This window comes from Haliaeetus leucocephalus, unplaced genomic scaffold, assembly GCF_000737465.1.
Source record: "Haliaeetus leucocephalus isolate CR32 unplaced genomic scaffold, Haliaeetus_leucocephalus-4.0 Scaffold339, whole genome shotgun sequence".
NCBI lineage: Eukaryota > Metazoa > Chordata > Aves > Accipitriformes > Accipitridae > Haliaeetus > Haliaeetus leucocephalus.
Genome location: NW_010972775.1, coordinates 16360070 through 16382593, shown reverse-complemented (window position 1 = coordinate 16382593; position 22524 = coordinate 16360070). Strand labels below are relative to the sequence as shown.

The 22524-nt window shown below is 40.3% G+C and overlaps 1 protein-coding gene across 4 annotated transcripts in view; it reads left to right on the top strand.

Annotated features, from left to right (window-relative positions):
* AKAP13 (A kinase (PRKA) anchor protein 13) overlaps nucleotides 1-22524 on the top strand; it is a 100377-nt gene that overhangs the window by 48776 nt on the left and 29077 nt on the right. For 3 of the 4 annotated variants that reach the window (XM_010571990.1, XM_010571989.1, XM_010571988.1), the window contains exons 5-11: nucleotides 393-739; nucleotides 3901-3954; nucleotides 7497-7559; nucleotides 9989-10172; nucleotides 11418-11526; nucleotides 19776-19818; nucleotides 21099-21204. In XM_010571990.1, the coding sequence (XP_010570292.1) occupies nucleotides 393-739; nucleotides 3901-3954; nucleotides 7497-7559; nucleotides 9989-10172; nucleotides 11418-11526; nucleotides 19776-19818; nucleotides 21099-21204 (906 nt within the window). The remainder of the gene's footprint in view (nucleotides 1-392; nucleotides 740-3900; nucleotides 3955-7496; nucleotides 7560-9988; nucleotides 10173-11417; nucleotides 11527-19775; nucleotides 19819-21098; nucleotides 21205-22524) is intronic. The other variant, XM_010571991.1, reaches the window with a different exon arrangement.

Below are 22524 nucleotides of genomic sequence, written 5' to 3'. Positions count from 1 at the left end.
CAGGCAGAAGACCCAAGCTGGGAGCCCAGAGTTATGGCAGTCAGGGACTTGTGGGGTGGAAGAGATTGCTCTGCAGAGCATTTCAACATCTTTTGAAACCAGAGCCAAAAGTCTCGCTTCTGTGATGGTTACTGTGCCTCATGCTATCAGCTAGCAAATTTCTCAGCTCGTGTGAAATATAAAATATTTGCATTTATTTAAAATGTTAAATGTATTCACTTCATTGGAAGTGTTCAAGGCCAGGTTGGATGGGGCTTTGAGCAACCTGATCTAGTGAATGATGTCCCTGCCTGTGGTGGGGGGGTTGGAGTAGATGATCTTTAAGGGTCCCTTCCAACCCAAACCAGTCTATGATTCTACTTTAATATATTTCTAATTTTTCTCATCCACAGCAGCCTGAAGAGGAGCAGTCTGCCTGTGATGTTACCAGCTCCAGTTCTTCTGCCGATGACACCATGTCCCTGGAGAGGAACTCATCCTTGGGCAGCGACACATCCCTTCCCTTCCCGCCAACGGTGAACTTTGTCCAGCCCAAGGACAGGCACAGCCTGGATGGCAGCTGCATGAACATGGTGGCCACGGAGGGAGGAGAGAAGGAAGAGGAGCTGGACAGTATCACGGATGTGCCCGCTCATTCCTCCGTCTTACGAAACTCCATGCGGCCACTGTCACCTTTCCGTCGACACAGTTGGGGGCCAGGGAAGAACGCCACCAATGAAGCAGAAATAAATCAGAGGAGGTGAGTAAAGAGCTGCTTTGATTTACTTTGCACCCACTCATGCATATTTATCTAAGCTTTAGACTCGGCGTGATAAAACAGAAAACTGAGGATGTCACTTCTGATTATTTCTTTTTCACTCAAAGGGGTGAAGACAATCTCCTAACATATGTTTGTTTGTTTGTTTTAAATTAACTTTCAGGATTAAAGCACTTAATACCTACAATATGCTTGAGCTTTCCAGAGCAAATGGAATTACCTTGGGACAGGTCTTCCATTTGAACTGTCACCACCCCTTTCTATATGAAGGGCTTTGTTAAAGGAATTATCGGAGTGTTAAATCTCATTGACCACAAAATAAACACGACCATTGTTGCTCTGATTGTATTAAAAGATAGCACAGGCACCAGGGTTTCAAAAAAAAGTGTGGAGGCTCCTCATAGTGGTCAGATGGGTAGTCCCTGTTTCATGGAACTGGTTCCACCTCAGTCTCTCATGGACAGTAAGTCCCACCTAACTCATCACCAATGTCCCCGGTGGTGCCCAGGAAGATTCAAAAGGGAAGTTTTCCCATTTGTTCTTTCAGAAGATGCAAGAGGGAGAGGTGTAACAGCCATGTGAGTGTGTAGATGCTGGTGCCAAGTAACTCTGGGGAGAAAAGGTGCTCAGCCCCCCATCTCAGTGGGGAAAAAGATGAAGTAAAGGAAGATGAACACCAATAAAGTAGTTGGTGTAAGGTTCCCTGCTGTGCTCTGCACTGTTCAGCATCTGGGCTGCCAGACACTTCGGGTCAAACCCTGCATGTTCTGAAACCAGTGGAGGTTTGACCAGTGTTTTTAATGCATTTTAATGCTTTCAGAGCAGGAATGGCCAGTTGTTTTAGCAGGGTCAGGGTGCCATATCCTCCTGTCCCTCTAGTGTAGACCTGCAGCTTACAGAGGCTGCAAGCCCAGGCATGCAGCACAGTGCTGCTTTGCAGGCTGCCTGCTGCCATCTTCATGGCCATGGGTCTGCTTTTAAGATGAACAGAGTCATCGCATTTGCTGATGCCGTTAGATTAAAACTGGCCATTCACAACGGGTTCCTGGTAAATTGTTACTGACCCATTTGGATAATCCAGTGAGAGGCAGCAGTCTCCCATCAGAAATGTATGTATCCTTTACACGTTAGGAGCTGCGGGTATCACTAAAGCAGTATCATAGATGCTTCAGATTTTAAAGCCAATGTTGAAAAACATTCAGGATCCTCTAAGTAACATAAGGTGAAAGAGTTATTGTTGTTGTTTACCACTGCCACCTTTTTTTGGCTTCGTTCCTGGTCCCCAGGTAATATTTAAATAAATTAAGTAATACCTATCTTTTTACAGCTACAAAAGAGCCGGCATAAGGTATACATGCAGGTTTATGATGGAATTAGTCCATAAGCTCATAAACTTATTTGGAGAGATTTATTTTTAAGTGTAGGACCTGTTATGTAAGGATTTCTGAGCATAATAAACTGCATAGCTGGCAGTTACTGCTAACACTTAACAGATGGGGTTAAATTCTCCTGCGTCAGACATTGGAGGCTGTTTCTGATACAGGGAAAATACATTCATTGTAAATGTACGAAAAATTGAGTTAAAGAGACAGTAATTATTTTCATATGTTCATAGATACAGCTGGCGCTTCATAAGGATAGCTGTCACATAGGTTAATTAAAAAAAAAAAAAAAAAGCTGGGTGGGTCTTTGCTGCTGATTTGGTTCCTGTTTGTTTTTATGTTTCTGTTACAAAGGAATTTGGATTATTTGGTTGGGGGGGGGGGGGTTCTTTGCTCTTTTCATACGTGGCTGTTGCAACGTTGAGATTCTGGTTGCTTAGTGAGCAAACAACAAATACTGAGGAAGTGAAGCCCAGACAAGTGTCTTTCATACAAATCAGTTAAATTCGGGTTGTTTGCTTATTCACTTATTTTACATGCAGTAGATAGTTTTCCATTTAAAGGGGAAAAGCCCTTATTGTTACTTTTGCAAACCTTTAAAGTGAAGTAACATGGAGCACAAGCCTTAGATAAGGTTTGTCCTGCTGATGCGCAGGACCTGTGCTGCTCCCACTGCCTGCCACCCATTTTCTGTGCTCCCTCTCCTTCTCTGGGCACCCATGGCATTTCTTTGGTACATTGGTGAGCAGGTTGCACTCACTAAATGAGCAGAAAATGGACCAAACAAAGTGTAATCGCCACCAAAACCAACCCAAGGATTAGAACTGGGCTGTGCAGCTGGGAAGAGGAATAAGGTGGCAGGCTGCATGGTCAGCTGAGCTGTAAGAGGTGTCTCCTGCCCCCCCAGCAAAGGACTCAGAGCCTGGTCCAGGCCCCATCCACACCAAAAATACTCTTTCCCCTGATGGCAAAGTTAGCTAAGTCAAGCTTAAATAGACCTGCTGATCAGGACCCAAAGAGCCTATGGAAAAAAATAAGTCTTTTGTAGAATTTGGTCTTTTCCAGTGTTACGTGTTTTCTCTTTGTAAGAAGGACAAGCATAAAAGTTTGTTCACAGAAAAGATCAGAGAAAATGTAATCATCTTAAATAAAATGTGAAAACATCCTCAGTTCCCCTCCACTTCCCCTCTCTCCTCAAATGCACTTGACAGATAATCCTCATGTCTACACTTTGCTATTAAAAATACAAAGAAAACTAACAAGGCTGCCACAAAAGGATGTTCATCCTTCAGTTAATTCCTGACATTCGTAGCGAATTTGAAATGCCTGTCTTTCAACAATGATGCAGTGTTTTTAACGTTTGGGTCTGAGGAAAGAAATGCTGGCGTTTTTCACTGATGGATTAAGCACTGCAAAAGTGGAGCTGGTGTTAATCATGGTTGCTAACAGCTTGTGTCAAATAGTTTGTCCTTATCTAAACTTTAAACTGACCTGGCTTTGGCAGCAGCTAAGTTGCAATGTGGTCAATACCTGTGAAACCTTCCTTCTGTATGAAAAAAACCCAACCAAAAGCCAGATTTATTTCTAAAAGAGAGAGGAGGAAAAGAGAGACTCATTACTTCCTTTAGTATTTAATTTTGCGTTTTCCCTGTATGTCCATTCTCTCTGTTGTTCATGTGTTGGGGATATTAATCTTTCAGCTGCCATTTGTTCATTTTTTTCCATTCAAGCTGCTGACCACTCTCCATGATTCATTTTCAGTTCAATGCGAGTTCTGGGGGATGGTATAAAGAAGCCTCCCATTCATAGGAGAAGGTACAAAGGCAACTAATGTGACTAACTATTTTGTGTTTGAATGTCTACTAACTCCATACTGTCATGTTAGTAAACCTGTATTACCTCTCGAAGCGTTGGCATTAGAGCCATGCATCCTGCTTGGCTGCTTTCCCTCTCCAGTCTGACACCAGGTCAGTTTTTCTGACCCACAGAGCATATGCTCAAGCTATTTTCTCCAGGAAATACATTAATAAATTGGGAGAAATCTCAGATGTAATTTTGTTGGCTTTTGCCATGTGTAAGATTTGGAGTTGTGTTAAAATACTTGTTTACCTGTGAGCGTGTGCGTAATTTGGATTTAAAGCACATCAGAGACTCCTTGCAAGACTTGCAGGAGGGGCACCTGGGGAGGGGATGCATCAAACACAATCTCAGGTTGGAGAATACTCTGCAGATCTGCAGCTGACTGAATTAAATGGCTTTAATTTTTCTCTTTTGCTGTTTTTTTAATAACCATCTTCATACAAAATGGAAAATAAGTTGTATTTTTCCTTTACTTCCATCTGTGTTTTTCTTCCGTATAGTAAACTTTCAGTTCCTCATCCATCATGCAGATATGCATTTTCATTCACATAACCTTTGCGTTGTCTATTAACATATAAAATAAGATACTTTTTTGACACAGCAGACATGTGGACTGTCCATACTTACACATTTTTAGGCTAAAAAAAGAGAAGTTTAGCCTCTCCCCTTCAGGGGTTCAACCTCTTCTCATCTCCCACAGCTGCTACCTCACCTCCTGTGGCAGGTTAACTCAGGATTTCACTTCCCTTGCAATGGATGGGGTAACGTGTGTGTCTAAACAAACTACCACATTACCACATGTGGAAAAAATGTTACCATGATGTTACTACCAAAAAAAAGAATCACTGTGCCTTACCATGCATCAGCATAAATGAAGCCATATAAGCAGTGCTGTACTGTTCAGGAGAGGGCTCTTAAAAAAGAAGTTTTAAAAAATGGCACAAGAAAGAACATGGTTTTTTAATTCTATGAAGCCACTTAATTTGCATCACTGTGCTCTGAAGTACGAAGTGCAGTGCTCATCTTCTCAGCTCATGCAAATGAACATCTTTTTACCAGTTGTCTGTTAAGGCTTCTCTGTAGGGGCTGTGTTAGTATTTATAGTCACAATATTCTGAAACACCGAGCTTACACAAAGAATAAAGAAAACGTCTCAGATAGGCAACCTAAAATACCTAGTCATATCTGAAATGTGTGGTAATTCTTTCATAGGCATTCCCTCTTTTTTTCTTCTTTTTTTCTGGCTTCCCAACCGTTTTGGTATCATCCTCTCTAAACCCCAGTTGCAGAGCAACAGCCTGAAACTAATTCCAACAGTTTATGCTCTCCCATGAGGCTGATGTATATAATAGCTCATCCCTCTTCCCCAAGTTGCCTTCTGTAAAGGGGTTTTGCATGCTTTGCATTGATCTTGTTCAGTTTTTATGGTCTTGCCAACAGATTGTGGGTGGCTCCCCAGCAGGATGGTAATTCTGTAAGACTGCTTTCCACAGCCCTTGCCAAAAAGGTCTTTTTCTTTCTCTGAGACCTTCCACCACTTCCAGGCTTCCTTCTACATATATGCATGGCTCCTTCCCTTCCCTCCACTCTTCTGCTTCCCTTCCGTGCAGTTTTAGCATTTGGGATTGTCACTATAACATGGCAATGGTCAGGAATAGAGGCATCTTCAAAGTGCGCTATCTAGTGTAAGTGTTGCATCATTTCTTTAACGAGGAAAATCCTCTCTTTTTCAATTGAAAGTTGATCACACAAGAATTACTGACTTTTGCAAACAAGTCAACATAAGCAGAGCTCTAAGGGTCCACCAAGTCCAGTAGTCTTGGGGCCACAAGCAGATGGCTGGGGGAAGCAAGGAGAGGTGGAAAGCATGTATGATACCTTCCTTGGGATACTTTATCAGTGTCCATCTAGTTTCTGCTGGGCAGGTTTTACCGACCTGCTGGGAGGCTGAACCTAAGTCTGAGAGTGCAGACTGAGGTGTATGATGGAGGTGGATTTACTGTGGCCAGGACTTGGTTCTTTTATGATCTCAAGCAAGTATTTAGTCCCTCCATCCCTCACAAATACTTATATTTCCCACAACGGTTTAGTTGGATGTTGATGATGAAGTAATTGAAAATGCTGGCCTGTTACGGGAAGGTATGTCTTCATGAAGAATGCTTATGGTACTGTGCTGAGAGCTACTGGTGAAACACACCTGGAGCTTTGGGGTGCAAAGCACAGGTACTTCAGGTGTATCCTCACCCAATTAACATCCTTAATAAAACAGGTGGCAATTATCTGAACTCCACCATTGAACACCAACCATCAAACCCTTCCTGAATGTTTCCAGTGTTGCACTGTGTGTGGAAACTATACGAGGACTTCGCATGAGATGATGCAGTCAGTGGCTTTAAACCTTCCTTTGTGCCCTCTGAGACTTCTGGCACTCACAAATCCTGGCCCAGGGATGCTTAGACTTGTTCTGCCCTTTTTGTAGGCTCCTTGCCTGGAGCAGACTGTGCTCTGGCCATGTCCTCTGCTTGTGTGATCGCAGGCCAGGGGCTGGGAGCAGGACTTGTGCACTGCTGCTCTGGCAGATCTGTGCTGATGCAAAATTCCCTTCAGACAACGTATGTTTCCTGGACAGCTTTTCCCAGGATTTAAGAATCCTTTATATGTCATAACTGACAAGATTGATTTCTTTGTGTCTCCAAAACCTGCAACTGGGCCATGAGCTGATAGAGAAAAAATGTCAAAAGCAGTATTTAAAATAGCAACCAAAATATTTGCATTCTGTATTTGCCTTTGCATTCTCTATTTGCATTTCTTACATCTTTCATGATGCAACTTGGGACTGTTTTGGGGTATGGGAGCTGAAAGGTTTTCTAGTCAAAGTACTATTTGAAGGACTCTTGATTTAATCACAAGTTAATAGTAAGACAAGCCTGTTTTTTTCTTCCAGCCTCTTTCACTGATTTCCTGTGCAGCATTTAAGAATGTAACTCTTTCCTTATTTTTCCCAAGAGTAGCCTGCGGTCATTCATACTAGTACAGAGGGGACTTAAACAATTAAATATCTGTAAGGGATTCTTTCTCTGATTTGGGGATGAGAGGTACCAGAAAAACACTAATTATTACTAACACAGTGGCTGTGTGTGATTACTTATGCAAAATTGGCTTTGGTGTATTTCAGTCTTGTTTTCCCCAAAAACTTCTTTCCTCACAAGGAGCAGGTTCACCAGTACGTTGTATACTCGCCGATGGGATCAGTTTGGGGGAAGCATGGGCTGTCCTGCTGCTACCTGTTTGGTGGTAACCTCGGTCACTTGGGGCACTCTGGTGTGTTCTAGCAGACAGAAATATATAGTAGCTACTGCATTATTTCCGAGTTGGTTGGGTTTTGTTGTTTTTTTTTTAAGATATGCAAGAGTGAGAGTCTGTTAACATTCCCCTGTTCCATAACAACCCAATAATCGCAGCCCTTTTCCTTTCTTTGCCTCTCTTGATATTCCTAGTTTGAGCTGGTGTCCCTCTGGTGTACAGTTCATTACCATGGGTCCTGACTTTACTTGTAGAAGGTATGGTATAAATAAATGTGCAGCAGAAAAAGAGCACTGCAAACACCCTGTTGTCAGCTTTTTGTGCATCGCCTTTTCCACTGCTGCTCTGGCTGAAGCGTGCACGTGTTTGTTTGCTTTGTCTGCTTTTTCAGCCGTTAGTCTTTGGAATGGGTCTTCTGAACTGGGGTGCAGGTGAAGGTGGTGGCTGCTTTTCATTGGCCTCGAGCATCAAAGAAGCTGCACTGTTGGTTTGAGCTGCTCTATTCTGTGATGATTTTAAGGCGTGTTTTTTCCACAGCAACGATCATAATGATAATTGTGATGGCCAAAGAATCAAAACAAGAGTTAATGTGATTCAGCGCCACTTTGTTATGGACGGATCTCATAAAGGATTTAAGTTCTTACAGACTTGCTCTTTGCAAATTGAAAGATCTAGTTTTTTCTTCAAAGAGACTAACCATGTAAAACTTTATGGGAAAAACCAATCTAATAGCCACAGATGAAAATTTCTCAGACACTTAAAGCTCGCATCTTCAGTTGAAAGTCCCAGAGTTGAGATTGATGCTTGGAGGTCAGGTCTTTACCTGATACTGCCTGGAAGCCAGTCTCCCAGATTTCATAGCTTTCCTCTGGCAGTTATTGCTGGTTGTGGGTAGAGCTGTTAAACTCTTTTTGTGTTGACTAGAAATTTAGAAAGAAGTTAATCTGTCTTTCCTGTTACAGATTTAATTACGTTCAGTCTGTATACCCCGACCAACAAAATACAGACTAATGTCACCCACTGATAACTATTTTATGGGCTAAAATTTGCAGTTTTGAGCTGTTTGTGTCACAACAAACTACATGATTTTTTTTCTGTACTGTGTAACATCATTGTTATCACCTTGGGATGCAAGCAAAAAAATATTCTTCTGCCCTAAATAATCAGGGTGAAATGGGACTAATTCCTCTCTGCAGGTGTTTTAGAATAAAGTTTATAATGCCTGCTATTGATATACATTGTTGAGTCAAAATCTTCCTAAAGCAGATTAAATTGTAAACGCCTCAGCCAGTCTTCTTTCTCATTAATTACAATGAAAAAAGTCTTAAAAAATTTACTAAATCTTCTTATTCAAGGTTTACAGCAATTTTTTTTTAAAGATGCATATTTATCAGCTGCTTAATGCTTCTAAAGGAATGAAGAACATTAATCACTACTATGCAAGTCTACCTGAATTTAAAGCTCTTTTGGTTGTTTAAATAATCTGTACAGTCTGTAGTGTGTTTTCTCTTTTATTTGTTTATATGTTAGCTTGTTGGCCACTTAGATGTCATGAGTAGCCTCAGGTTGGGATATATATACAGGGTAGGCCTTGCCTCAAATTAGCAGGACTTTGAGAGCATCAAATCAAACATTAGCCACAGAGTTGTGCTGGTGTACTGGGAGGTGAATCTGTAAAGCTTGCACATTAATCTGAACTGGCATTCCAGTGGGTTTATTGATGCTTGGGCACAAGGAGCAGGAGAGTCAGAAGCAGACTGTTAGGGCCAAAATATATCAGATGGAAATAGTCACATGTGAAAGAGGGGGGGTTGTGTAGGTGAGAAGAGAGTGTATTGGCATCTTTCTGTAGAGGTCACTTGTCTATCAGCAGCTGTCTCTACAGAGATTGGCCAAACCTTTTATTACTACCAATACTGCAAGAAAAGTTTGGTATTTTATTTAGCTTTGGATGATTGTCTGTCTCTGTTGGACAAGACCTAGCTTCCTCACTACATGATAAAATAGGATTGATTGTCTGATGGAGACAACATTTATTGTACTAAAAAAAAACAGAGAGAAAAGGAAAAAAAAGAAACCAGCTTTGCAGAAAGAAGGATGTTATCAGTGCCAAAGCTTTTTGTGCAGTGGCAAGTGCTAAATAGAATCAGGGGATGTGTCTGCAGAGATGAATGTTACAGACAGCCCAGAGCTGATTTTGTGGCTGCTGGGAGGAGTGTTAGTCCAGGACAGGCAGCACTGTGCTGTACAACGAAGTTTAATTTGGGTGGCTTTATTCCAATGGAGAGCCAAATAAAAAGCTAGCAAAGAGAATATGTGGAAATATCAAAATGTTTAGAAGGGGTATTTCTAGATTTTCCTGTGCACCACTCAAGAAGAAGGGAAAAAAAAAACAAAAAAAAAAACAGTAGGAAAGGCTATTGACCAGGAGTTTGGTCATTCAAGCAACTACTGTGTCTCATTAGAGGCACAAAGGTGCTACTATTTATTCTGAAGAAAATAGAAACCCCTCCACTTCTGTCTGCACTTGGTCATTGAGAAGTGACATGCTGAGGAGTAACATCAGCATTTCCCTGCACAGTTCAGTTAGCGACGGCCTTGTGATTTATGCTTGAAGGTGCTATGTGCTGAAAGACCTGGGTCTCTAAGAGTTTGTCAGCACCTAACCTCCATGGTTTCTCTTCAGTTACAGCCTAGAAGGCCTTGCTGGAGACTCTGGTGAGAACAAGAAGCCTTCTGCAAACTTGGAGGCTTCTTCTCTGAGCTCCAAAGACCTCAGACGGACCCCGCTTGCCAGCAATCAGTGCGGGTCCCTGGTCTTGCTCACTGAAGAACTTGAGCAAGGAGAAATCAGAGACTACGATCACCAGGTAAAGCTGTCCCACTGTTATTATGTGATGTCTATGTGTAGAAAATGCTACATCAATGTTTTGGAAGTCATTTTCCAAAGTGACAGTCTCACTGTGAAAGCTTCCACCCTATATATATATAATATTAAAATCTTCCATCTTTAACACAGAGGAATTTCCACTGTGTTAAATTTGCTACTTAGTTCTTTGGGGCAACATGGTTGATGGGTGAAGTCTTAGGATGAGAACAAGAAACTTTTCCAGTTTTCTTCCACTGATTGCATGAGTAATCATGGAAAAGTTATTAACTTTTTAGCATGGATATAGTGATACTATCAATCACAGGTGTTGTAAGGCTTCTGCAATTAATGCTTATGCCTCCTTTTGTGGTCCTGAAATATACGCAAGTACCAAGTAGTAATTTATCTGCTAAAGTTTTCAGGTTTATTTTCATATCGTAGGAGGAGAATAAAAATTATTTTTCTTTCACAGGTGTAACCAGAATTAAAAGGCCCATTATTATAAGCAACAGTTAAGCAAAACGTTAATTGCAAATTAAGAAAATTTAGAGTGATCACTCTGGAGCGGAAGTCTATGATAGCTATTAAGGACAGATGGGCCACAATATTATGGGAATCTCTGCTTACTTTTATTAAAGAAGCAATTATAGTCTTAAATAATATAAATACCCTGGATTTTTCTGAGTCTGAAGATTCAGCCATAGTGTTTTGTGGGTTCATGTCAGAATCGTTAGCCAGCCAGTCTGTTTACCTCATAGAGTCACTGCTATACTTATCTGGCCTGTAGAACTATTATGTCAAGACTCTCAGGTCTTCCTTTACTTTGAGGAATGGCATTTTTGGGGAATGCACTGCTAAGCATCAGATTTTTTACCATGTTGAACCAGTCTAGTTATGCTGAGAAGTTGGAAGCACAGCAGTAATTCAGTGGCCATCAGACAGTTAACAGTATCTGTCTTGTAATATCTTGCAAGAAAATCAAGCACCCAGAGTCTCTCTGTTGCATAATTAGTTGTCTTACACTTAAAAAACAAACAAAATGTTATATTTCACTTGTGTGACACTGATTAAATTTTTCATGATCCTTTCATTTCTCACCTCTTACCTTCTACTGGGATCATTTAAATTTTCCACTGTTTGAAAGTGAGAATTTCAGTAAATGTGAACACTGAACTGTGATCTGAAGTTGGGATGGTGCTGTCATTCTTGACATATTTGCTCAGTGTGGTTCTGTTCTGTTCTGCAGATCCATCAAACATCACAGCCGCAAGGATTTAATTTCTGTTCTTCTGCTGTTTCATCTCCACTGACCAAATCTATGTCTCTAATGTCAATTAGTAAACCAGTGCTGGACAGTGAGTAACACAGTTTTCCCTTATTCATTCTGTCATCTGTATTATTAAGTATATCTTGCTACCTTCCCAAGGCAATATTTGCTAGTACCTGCTCTTGCTTCCTATATTATGTGAAATATATGTTTCACTGCTGCATGGGATTGTGGGTGGAAAGGCAGAACTTGTTCAGTTTAGATCCATGTTTTGTTCTTCCCGGTGTATCCCTAGTATTTCGAGTTCTGTTGGGTTTCTTTTGTTTGTTAGACTACTGGTACAAAAACTATGATTTACCGAGTTTGTTATTTAAAAAAGCAAAAAAGTTTGAATTTTACATCCTTTCAGAATTTACTCCTTTGATGTCAGGTAAATTCCACTTGAGATCTTAATTTCCTACTTGTAGATTTTTTGAAAATTGATATATGGAAACTTGAGAAGCCATGTCTTGGTCTCTTTGTGGGAGTTTGTTGCTATCTATTTTGAGTTAAATGTTTTGGGGCAGTTGGGTGTAATTTATTGCATCTCATTCCAGAAGAAGATAATAAAGATGATTAGGTGAAATTTTTCAGTTTAGCTTAATTGAAGCAATAACAAGCACCTAATTTTGCAATTTCACTGAATTGATTCTTTCAGCTGAAAAAGTCGTTCAAAAGGCTGCAGCTGGATGTGCTTAGGAAGGGCCATGTTACATGTTTTCATTTTATTAATTGCCAGCCAGAAACCATATTGACATTTTAGATCACAAATTGTCAATCAGTGATGGTCTCTGATCTTTTCCTCTTTATTAACCTGCTGATTCCTCGCAAAGCTGAACAAAGGAAAGGTGCTTTTAAGAAGGGTGTCTTATTCATTTAGGAGGCTTGCTGGAGGAAGCTCACAGAGATTATGCTTTGTAGGAGATGTTTTTAAATTCTTTTTCATCATTCTTCCATGACTGATAGGCATGTGGCCTAACGGATGTGTCCCCCAGCAACGGTAACCGAAACATGGGCAGATCTGTCCCGTGGAAGGGCCAGCTCCTCTTCTGTGCAGTGGCGCACTCTCTTTCCTGCTTGGGCTGAAGGCCGCCATATTTTTTTTTTTTTTTTTTTTAGCAACCAATTTATTGACATTGCATCCCATTGCTAACTGAACACCATAACTAACTCAGCTAGTTCCCAGAAAATGCACTGTTGGTGGCTGAGAGAGCTTGGCCAGCTGAGGCTCGTCTCCTTCTCCCTTGAGACTTTCCTTCAGGCCTACAGCAGGGGGGTTATGACAGCAGAGGATTTGTGCCTCCATCTTGGAACTGGACAACCTGCTGCCTTTCCACTCTTCTCTTTCTTTTGACCCACGTTAAAAATGCCATCAAGGCCTGAGCTGGTGGCAGACAGGTTTGATTTATCCCATCTCCTTCTAGAGTCAGCCTAGCCATGATGGTCTCGTTGAGAGAGAAGGACAAGAGAACATGTAGTAAGCTTTCCAGAGGGGCTGTGGAAGAAATAGCAGGGTTAGTCTTCTGCTTTGAGGTGGATGTCTGTGAGTTTTGGATGCTGAGGTTAAAAATTACTAATGCTTCTGTGGGCTTTATGTTCACAGTAGTTAATTTGTGATACCTGAGAAGAGCCTCATTTTTATAGGAAGGTGGTTTCTGAAAATCAATACATTTGAGGAGGTTGATGTGAGCACCCAAAATGATTACTCACCTTTAAAATTTAGGTCACAGATTCTCTTCCCAATTCTGACACTTTCCTGACTTTGGAAACTTCAGTAAATCACTTCATTCTTCCTCAGTCACTTTGAAAGAGGAATAGTGTTACTTGAGTTGTGACCATAAGTACATGTGAAGCAGCTTAGTGCCTTTTTTACAAGGTCTCGGTGTATAAACTCCCTTGTATCACCTAGGTTTAACGTTTGTTTTATCGCAGCAGAATATGTCAGAGTTATGCAAGAATAAATCCTTGGTTTCATGGAGGTGAATTCTAGGAAAACTTGTAATTCCTCATTCCACTTTCATAATTTTGTGATACATGTTTGGAAAAAAAAATCCCTGATTCCTGCAAATGTGTCTGAATGGGAAGAAAGCAACATGTTCTGCACCAAAGCTTCAAAAACTAAATCTAAATGAATAAGCATATGGAGGGCTTTCTCTTATTTTTCCCATTTATTGTCATATGTACAGAGGCAGGAGCAATTTCCAAGACTGAGTTTCTAGTCCACACTCCATCTGATGTGTCAGATGTTCCAGGAGCTGCTGTGGCCATTCACAACTGTTAATCCTTCAGCATTTTATAGAGGGAGGTCACAAGAGCTGTTGGCTGGAGTGCTCGGAAGACTGCTTTCAGCTTTGGAATAGCAAATTTCCAGTGTGGAGCATTGTTATAAAGCCAGGAACTGCTATAAATAAAACCACTGAAATGAAAGTTGAATTGAACTGTGCTGGAGGAGGTGGTTCTATTTACAGTAAAGTATTATTGTTCATCTTGACTCTTAGTCTAAATAGGCAGAGACTACAGAAGAAAGCAAGCAGTGTTGCCTAGTCATGTTCTTCAGGTCTGGGACACTAGAACAACTCCTTTGAAAGGCAGTCTAAACAAAATTAATGCATGAATCTTGCTAAGAATTCTTCAGTTTCAGTGCCTTTCATTAGGTCCCTCTAGGGTTGTTCTGCTCACGTTGGAAAAGCGTGCATATAATTTTAGTTAAATCGCCTCTAGGCAATTGGCATTTATACCTTATGGTTGAAGGAAAATTTCAGGGGAGTTTGGTTTGCATTGCTTGCATTGCATTGGATATTCCTCAGATAGTATTTTTATATTCTGAATTCAGTTTGGGGTTATGATATCAGCAATACAAAAAATTATTTTTGTAGGTGGCTGAAAGGACATGTTTTATTCAAAGAGAGTAATAATTGCTGCTACTTTCTCTTGGAAGTTTAATACTGATAAAGTCTGTAGCCTCTTCCCTTTTGTGCAAGCAAATTGATTTATTTGTGCCATAGAATGACTTAAAAATGTCTGAATATATGTGCTGAAGATGTTTAATGTAGATGCTTAATGTAGGACCCTTAGGTCAGGTCTGTTCCAGGGGCAGAGTTTTCCCAGCCCTCTCCCAATCATCTCTCCCAAGGACACACTGATGCACCATGTGAGTGATGGGTATCCAGCAACCTGACATGGGTCAGGTCACAGCTCAGAGGTTTCCACCTGTGCTTGTATGATGAGAAGATTTGGGAAATGTAGCCCTTGGGCATCTCCATAAGAGGCTGTGTAGCAATTTCAATTAAGAGTGGCTAGCTGGCTCCTACATCTCTTTTCAGAGAGGATTGTACTTATAAAGAATTGTTGCAAAACTGCTGCTATGCAAGAGCTGCTTTTAAAAATAAATTATGGGAGATTTGATGTCACAGACTGATTGCTGAGTTTGGCACTGTGTTTGGTAGACATCTTCCAGACAAAGACAGAAGAGGATGCAGAGGGGCTTTTCTCATGTTCAGGCAGTTTCTTTAAAACAAGGACTGTGAGTTTTAGAAGAAGGCAGGAGAAGAGATGCTTTTTTTTTGTGTTTTATTTTGGAAGAAAAGAAAGGAAATGTAAGTGTCTCCTTTTTAAAGCTGGAAACTTTGAAGGGCATAACATTATCAAAACATTTGAGTTTTTTTGGAGATAGAAGTGGCAAGAACCTCCTCATGTAGATAAAGTCAACACTTCAGATAAAGTATCCTTGCTAATATCCGGCAGCTTTGCTGTGTCATTTAACTGCAAAAAGCACCGTTAAACAAATACCTTGAGTTGTTCTAGTTTGATTCCCCAGCAGTTATTTCAGTGAAGCGGATGCCCTTTGTCCGGAGATGCATTATGTTATTGGTATTCTGTTTGGGAAGATAACTGTTCACATGTAAGTCTTCATTAAGAGGTCCTATAAAAAGATGCCAGCAAAATAAGGAAAGCCTTGAACCTTGAGTTATGCGTGCAGTGAGACCTGCATCCTCTGAAACCTGCATCCTCTGGAATTTGCACGTTCTCAATTCTTTGTTTCTTGTGCCTTTTCTGAAGCCAGCTGCTTTGCAGACATTTCCTTTGCTTTGGTTTTAGTTTGCTTTGGCTGCTTTCCTCTCCTTTTTATTATTAAATGCATTTTCAAGCATGCTCTAATCTCTGCTGTTAACCCACTTCTCAGCCCAGGGCCGGACTCGACCATCGAGACGAATCTCCTTCTCCTTCAGCATCTCTCCACTCATTCCTAAGTCTAAAACTCTCTTTTCTATTGGCTCTTCTTCCAGTGATGAGGAGGAGGAGTTGGATAGTAAGTAATCATTTTCTGTGCGTTGCAGCCATTATGGGTGGAAACAAAGGGAAATCCGGTTTTCTGCTTTACACCTTGAAGTTTCACCTTGCAAACATTGAACTAACCTTTCCATTGCGTGATGTCTAACAGCATTATCTTAGTCCTGTATCTGAATACTAACTAATGGCAGAATAAAAACATTATAATCCCAAGAGTCTTGTACATCAGCACCATCACATCTCATCTAGTTAGTTTTGGTCTGTATCCACGTGGCAAATACCATCATGTGCCACTCTGACCAGTGATATAGTCATTACCTTTTTATTAAAACCAAAATACTTCTCTTGAGATTGTTGCAGTGCATTGCCTTGAGGTTGTTGCAGTGCTTGGAGTTTACAGAAGAGGTAGATCGTTGCCCTTCATAGGTAAGAGTGAGTACATTGCTCAGTGGAAGTAGAAGAGGAGAGAAGCCCTGATACTAAATTCTGAAAATCTTGGTTGCAACTTCACAGTTCCCCTACTAAGCAAAAGGCATACATTGCAGCCAAACACCTTAAATCATTAAGGTGTTTGTATCTAGGTCCTGATATCAGAATAGGTTTTTTGGGAAACAGGCAAGTGTTACGTGGTAGCTTTTTTTCCTCCTGCAAAGTCTATTGCTAAAAGAAACCCAACTAAGGCGGAAGATTGAATTAAAGTAATTTCGACTCCTCTTGTTTTTTTAAATAGGCTTATCAAAGATAATTGAAAATGTTTCCTATTTCTTAAGCATGTTTTATTAGACTGTTGAAATAAACCAGAACAGATAATTCTCTATCTAAAGAGAAAATTCAGAGCAGCTGCATCAGTTGGTTCAAATCAAAGGTTTGCAAGGAAACTAGCCTACATCCCTCTTGTCTGTACTGGGATGGGTGAAATTGCTTTCTAGTCAACAGATTTTGGTTGCTTCCTGAATTTAAAAAATCTCCACACCATCTATGTTGTAGGTATCTAAATTCTCCTCCTTTCCATTCCCAGTCTTCACTGTGGGTTTGTCCCTTCATGCAAGAAAGTCCTGTGCTCTTCCCAGGTGTGTTACTACCCACTTCCATACTGAAGCTCCTTCCTTCTTCCCCTTTGCTCAGTCCTTCTCTTCTGCCTCTAACAAAACTCACAATTCATGGTCCTCACAAAGTGAACAGCAAACATACAGCTGTGCATTGATGTCACGCTCCCACAGTAAAAAGTACTCTTAGCTAAACTTTTTGCTGGATTTGGTTGTTTTATTGTGTTTCTGGTTGTTTTGGGGTTTGTTTATTTTTGTTTGTTTTTTTGTTTTAAGCATCCAACTAGTTAAGGAATTCCTAATAGCCAGCTTAGGGTATAGCAATTTGGGGGGGGTATTTCTGTTAGCCAGTGTTTATCTTCTCTCCCTCAACAATGTTACTGTTAACGATGAGCATTTAAAATAATGTCAGATACTGTCTCAAACAAAAATGTTGCTTTCTTTACATGTGTTTTATATCTGAGGGTACTGTGGTGACTTTATATAAAGGTTGGTTTAGCCACAGCTAGTCATAAGACTGCTTTGGCAATGGGCATTTTTCACGTAGTAGTCCCAGACCAGTTTGTTTATTTTTTCACGTCTTCAGGGTTCATTTCTCATAAGAGGATGGATGTGTTAGAATTGAGATTGCACTTGCATTTCAGTTACTGCTCCTCAACCTCTTCATGCCTGTTTTTCTCTAGAGTGTGGGAAATTAGTTGCAGTTTGTTTGATATCATGATATATTTAAGACATGGAATTCAGGTGGCCAGACAAGCCAGTCTGTACGTTTTAGAAAATTATTATGAAGCCTTTGGATTTCTTAACCCACAGAAATTTAATTACTGCCAGCATTAAAATGTTGAAAGCTGGTTTCTTTTGTTTGCAACATCCTAGTCCAGTTGCTGCTTTCTGCATAATGGAACTTGATGAATTATTTCAAGTCTAGCTACCATATGAAATAATTTTCATTATGGTGGGTGATGCTTAAAAGGTGTTCAGATAAGTACACCCAAATTTGGCTGCTAGGCCAGATTCATTGGACATAGATAGCAGTCCTGGCCTTTGAACAAAACTAACTTTTTTGTTGGTTGTGAAGTCAATTTTAGCATTTCAGTTTTGAACCTGGTCATGATAAGAAACACAAAAATTATGGAAATAAACCTTCCTTCCCCTCTTCTACCTCAAAAAAACCCTTGAAGGTGAGAAAATGTGTGCATTTCTATGCTTCTCTTCATGGGCTTAATAGCTTGCAGCACTGTTGATCATATGATGTTATATTGTAACCTAAAACATGAATTCATAAATAGGCTTTCACTTTGATTTTTGTCTGGATCCATTTTGCCTGCCAGTGTCAAGAATCCCCCATTTTTAAGATAAAACACTCTTGCAGAAAAGATCAATAGTACATAATTCAAAGTTCCCATGCAATGTACTTTCTCAAGGTGCTGAAAAAGTCACAAATATCAAATTATTACAGCTCTTGATTCAGCGTTCATTCATACTACGTTAACTGTAAAGAAACAAAAAGGTTTATGAAATACTTAGATTCAGTCAAATTGATGAATCTATTAAAAAAAGGAAAGACTAAGGAGGCTTAACCCATGTTAAAAGCAGACTAGAGCTAAAACATGAACCAGAGTCACTGGAGCATTAACCAGGGATTTGGGAGTCTGTAAACTGCTTGTGTAGATGCTTAGGTAGTGGATAATATATAAAAACGCAGCACAGCCAGGAAATTGAATAGTGGACTTCATTTGATATATGTTACAGTATTACTAACTTCGATGTATTTCAGATAGATCATTAATTAGATGAAAAATTTTGCAAGGGAGATATTAACAGCGATCTCCAAGCAGGGATTAGGTAATGGGGTATGCCTGTATTTTAGTTTCTCAATATGAAGAAATGATATTTCTGTCTCAGGCTATATTGACACTGGAATTAGTGGTTAGGAAAATGTGTATTTTAGAATCATAAGGCATAATACTGTATGCACAGTTTTTCCTAATGCACTTACTGCTTTTGGATAGAGGACCATCTTTGCCTCTGATGTCAAGTGGCTCTTTTGCATTCACCCTTAGCTTTAACATGTTAACAGGATTTGAAGCCAAAGTACTGTTAAGCTTACAGTGTATATGCAGAAGATGATCAGTCACGGTGCTTCTTGAACTTCAGATAGGACTGCAGACAGTGATTGTAGTGAGGGTTTTTTTGAGTCCTGACAAGCCCAGTTACTCTGGAGAGCGCCCTCTCTCCTCTGGATCATTTCATCCTGATTTTTCAGTCGTCTTCGATGGTTCTGGTAAATGGTGTCAGCTACCTAATCTGCTCCAAATGCATTGTGCAAGCAGGTTTCTTGTGGTATAAAGAGAATTTGTGTCATTGGCAGGGCTTCAGCTTCATGTTGAAAGTCAGACTTTCCTCAAGCACAGTGTTTTGTGACTGAGCCCTAGGCTGGTAATGTTCCGTGGAAAATGGAATAAGGCTTCCCTTGTTTCCCTTACTCTTTATGAAGTGCTTCAGGATTTTGATGGGAAAATGAACTATAATTTTATCAAGCAGAAGAGTTTTATACATGAAACCCGGATGTGTTGTACAATAGATTCTTTCTAGTGGTGTGTAAATAAATGCATTGTAGCAGAATGATTCTCATTTATACCTATTGTCATTGAATTGGCAGTTCTGATTCAGATACCCTGATTTACCAGCAAATTTAACACATGCGCATCCTTTGCCTAATAGCTGAAGAATGATAAAAATACTAAGCAGGCTTTCACCTCAGCATCTAATTTGAGAGCACCTAAGGATGCAGGGAACAGGCTTTATCCTGAGCACATGAAATCTATTCTAAACACTGACTTCTGGAAAACATTTCCCCTTCCTCTTGAACCGTCCAAATATGCAAACTGTGTTTTTAAAATCAGTGGGCTAAGATTGCAGTCTAACATGTCATCCTCCCCACCCCTCTGATCTTTTCCAGGTACACAGGCGTTCAGCGGCCCCACGGGTTCCTCAGTTCAGAGGTACGGTATTCTGGGGGTATCGCGTCTCTTCTGGTGGGACTCCTGCAGTGGGCTCTGGTTTGGGCATCCAAAAGCCTTGCTGGCAACAGTGCACTTCAGCTGAAATCACAAGTTGTCAGGCTTGGGAAAATCAGCCCCGTGTGTCTAAAGGCTGAAGAATATTTTAGATCACAGAATATGAAAGCCTGTTCTAGGTCTTCTCTCTAACCAGGCTTTGTGTTTATTCATAGCTAATAACATAACAGCTTATCTATTATCGAACATATCAGTTTACCCTGAGTTGTATTCTACACTAAAAGTAGTTGTTCCTCCCTTTTAATTATGTCTATATTTCTGTAACGAAGGCCAAAACAATCATGTTGTTGTACGTTACCTTTCATCCTTGCAAGCTGTAGAGAGGAGATAATTTTTCCGGTGGGTGCTGTCTTTAAAAGCGCTTTCCTGGAGGAAGGACGTTTGTGGCACTGAAGGAGCTGGGCTTCAGCTTTATTTTGTGGCTGGGAGGCTCTTCACCTCTGCTCGCTGCTGTTTTGTCCTCTTTTATTTCATTTGTCTTTCTGTCGTTCCGCTTTTGGTTTGCGTTGTACTTCCTATAGACAGACTGTGTCCTTTCCTTTAATGTAATCATACTTTCCTCCCTAATTTCTTATTCTCCCATAGAAGCTGAAGAAGTCATAAGCTTGTGCATGTAAAGGATGGCAGAAAATAACTGGTGTCCCAGAAATGCCTAAATTAATACAAATAACAATTGCTGTTCATTACTTTGTATTGGTATTCTCATTTCTCAGGGGAGGCTTTGCAGACAGTGTGGTTTCTGTTAAAGACACTGCCTTTTCAGAGTTCATTAGATGTCTTTCTCTGGAAGGAGATTTCTCTTTAAAGGATGCATGCGTGTCTATCCCTTTCTGTCTGAAATATCAATGATTAAATGCCAAGACTGACTGTAGCTGCAATGTGGGCTGTGTAAATGGGCAGATGCTGCGAGCTGGTTAGTGGTTATTTGGCCACCGGAGCAGCAGAGGGTGCTATGGCATGGCTTGAGAATGGAGACTGTTTAAAAACAGATGAAAGGATTCCTAGAAATACATGACAAACTACTGGATTAGCGTTTTGTCTTCACTTTGCCTTCTCTGGTATAACACCATAAAGCAACCCGTGACTCTATTGGATAATAAATGGATTTGTCCTTTAAAAAAGAATCTATCCAATTAATACATGCTTTGGGGGAAAAAAAAGAAAAATAAAAGCAACCTTTTTTTTTATTATTTTTTTTCTTTTAGCATATCTGAAGAGAGCAGCAGTGTCCCTGCTGGTAAAAGTGTAACAAAAGTCAGTCGAACCTTCAGCTACCTCAGGAATAAAATGTCCAGCAGCAAGAAGAGCAAAGTAAGTGCTTCTTGTGATTTATACGTCTGTGAAATACCCATAAGAAGCAGTAAGGAATTCTGTATTTCAGTGTGTTTCCATAGGGTGGTATTTATGTCTTTGCCTGACTTTCTTTTCTTTTTTCTTCCTTTCTTCCTTTTGCGCGGGGAGGATTGTCTGTGGGGTAACGGGGAATTAGCTACATGGCAAATCTTAGCACCCCAAAATTGAAATGCATCTGAGGTGAGTTTTCCTGTGCAATGTTTTGCCTCTTTTCCCCATAGAATGAAGCTTCATTTATTATAGAGAATAGATTGTGCTCTGGCATGAGTTATGGCTTTGCAGTGACTGATGGGTCTAATTTTTACAGAACCTGAGAGGTGTTTAATAAAATGAAGACAGTAGCTCTTAAGAAGGGACTGGCTGCTGAAGGCTGTATTGTGTTTCCCTTTTATTTTTACCTTTGCCACAAAGTTCCCGTGCACTGCTGGAGAAGTTGCTCAAACTGTGACCTTTAGTGATGTCCAATATTTATATTATCCCTTTTTTTCCATCCTTGAAACACTGGGATTTAATTTGATGAAGGTTAAATGCTGCTCAGCACAGCTGAATTTCCTGGGAACAGCATTGGTTACAGAAATAATTACATTAATGCTAAGTACTTCACACAAATGGGCTGTTGTTGTCTCAGATTGTCCCCTGAAGATTAATGTATGTTTGGGTTTTTTGGCTTGGTTGGATTTTTCACTTGAACGTCACCTCAGTTTATCATGTCTAACAAAAGCTAAGAGCACCTTACCTCACAGTGGCCAATGTGTATTCTATAGTTAGGTCATGTGTAGCTAATATGTTGGTAAATACTATTGGAAGGCCCCTGAGACACGTAATTACATATTCTGATGAGTGTCTGAATAGCAAACAGGAAACAAAATGTGGCATAATAAGCATTGTGCCTATCACAGAATAAGGCTGAGCTGAAGCATACAGATTATAGGAGGGGCCATGTTACACCTGTGCAAACAAACTTCATTTTAGCCTTTCCCAACATAAGCACTTGATGTTTCAGCCTGAGTGTTCCTCTAACATAGCTGGGTTTGTGTGCTTTCATGGTCCAATGCACATTTTGATACACGTTTTTGAAAAATTGCATCACCTTCACAATGAGGTACCAGCTGTAGTGAGATCAGTCATCGTAACGCACAGTTCCTCTTTATGGATCTGCCTTTAAAGATGCAAGCTGCAAGTACCAGAGTCTCAGAGCTGCTGCTGAGCAGCTTTAAGACAATGTGGTTGCTTGCAGCAAAGTACAATGTCAAAAAAAAAAAAAACAAACCCAAAAAA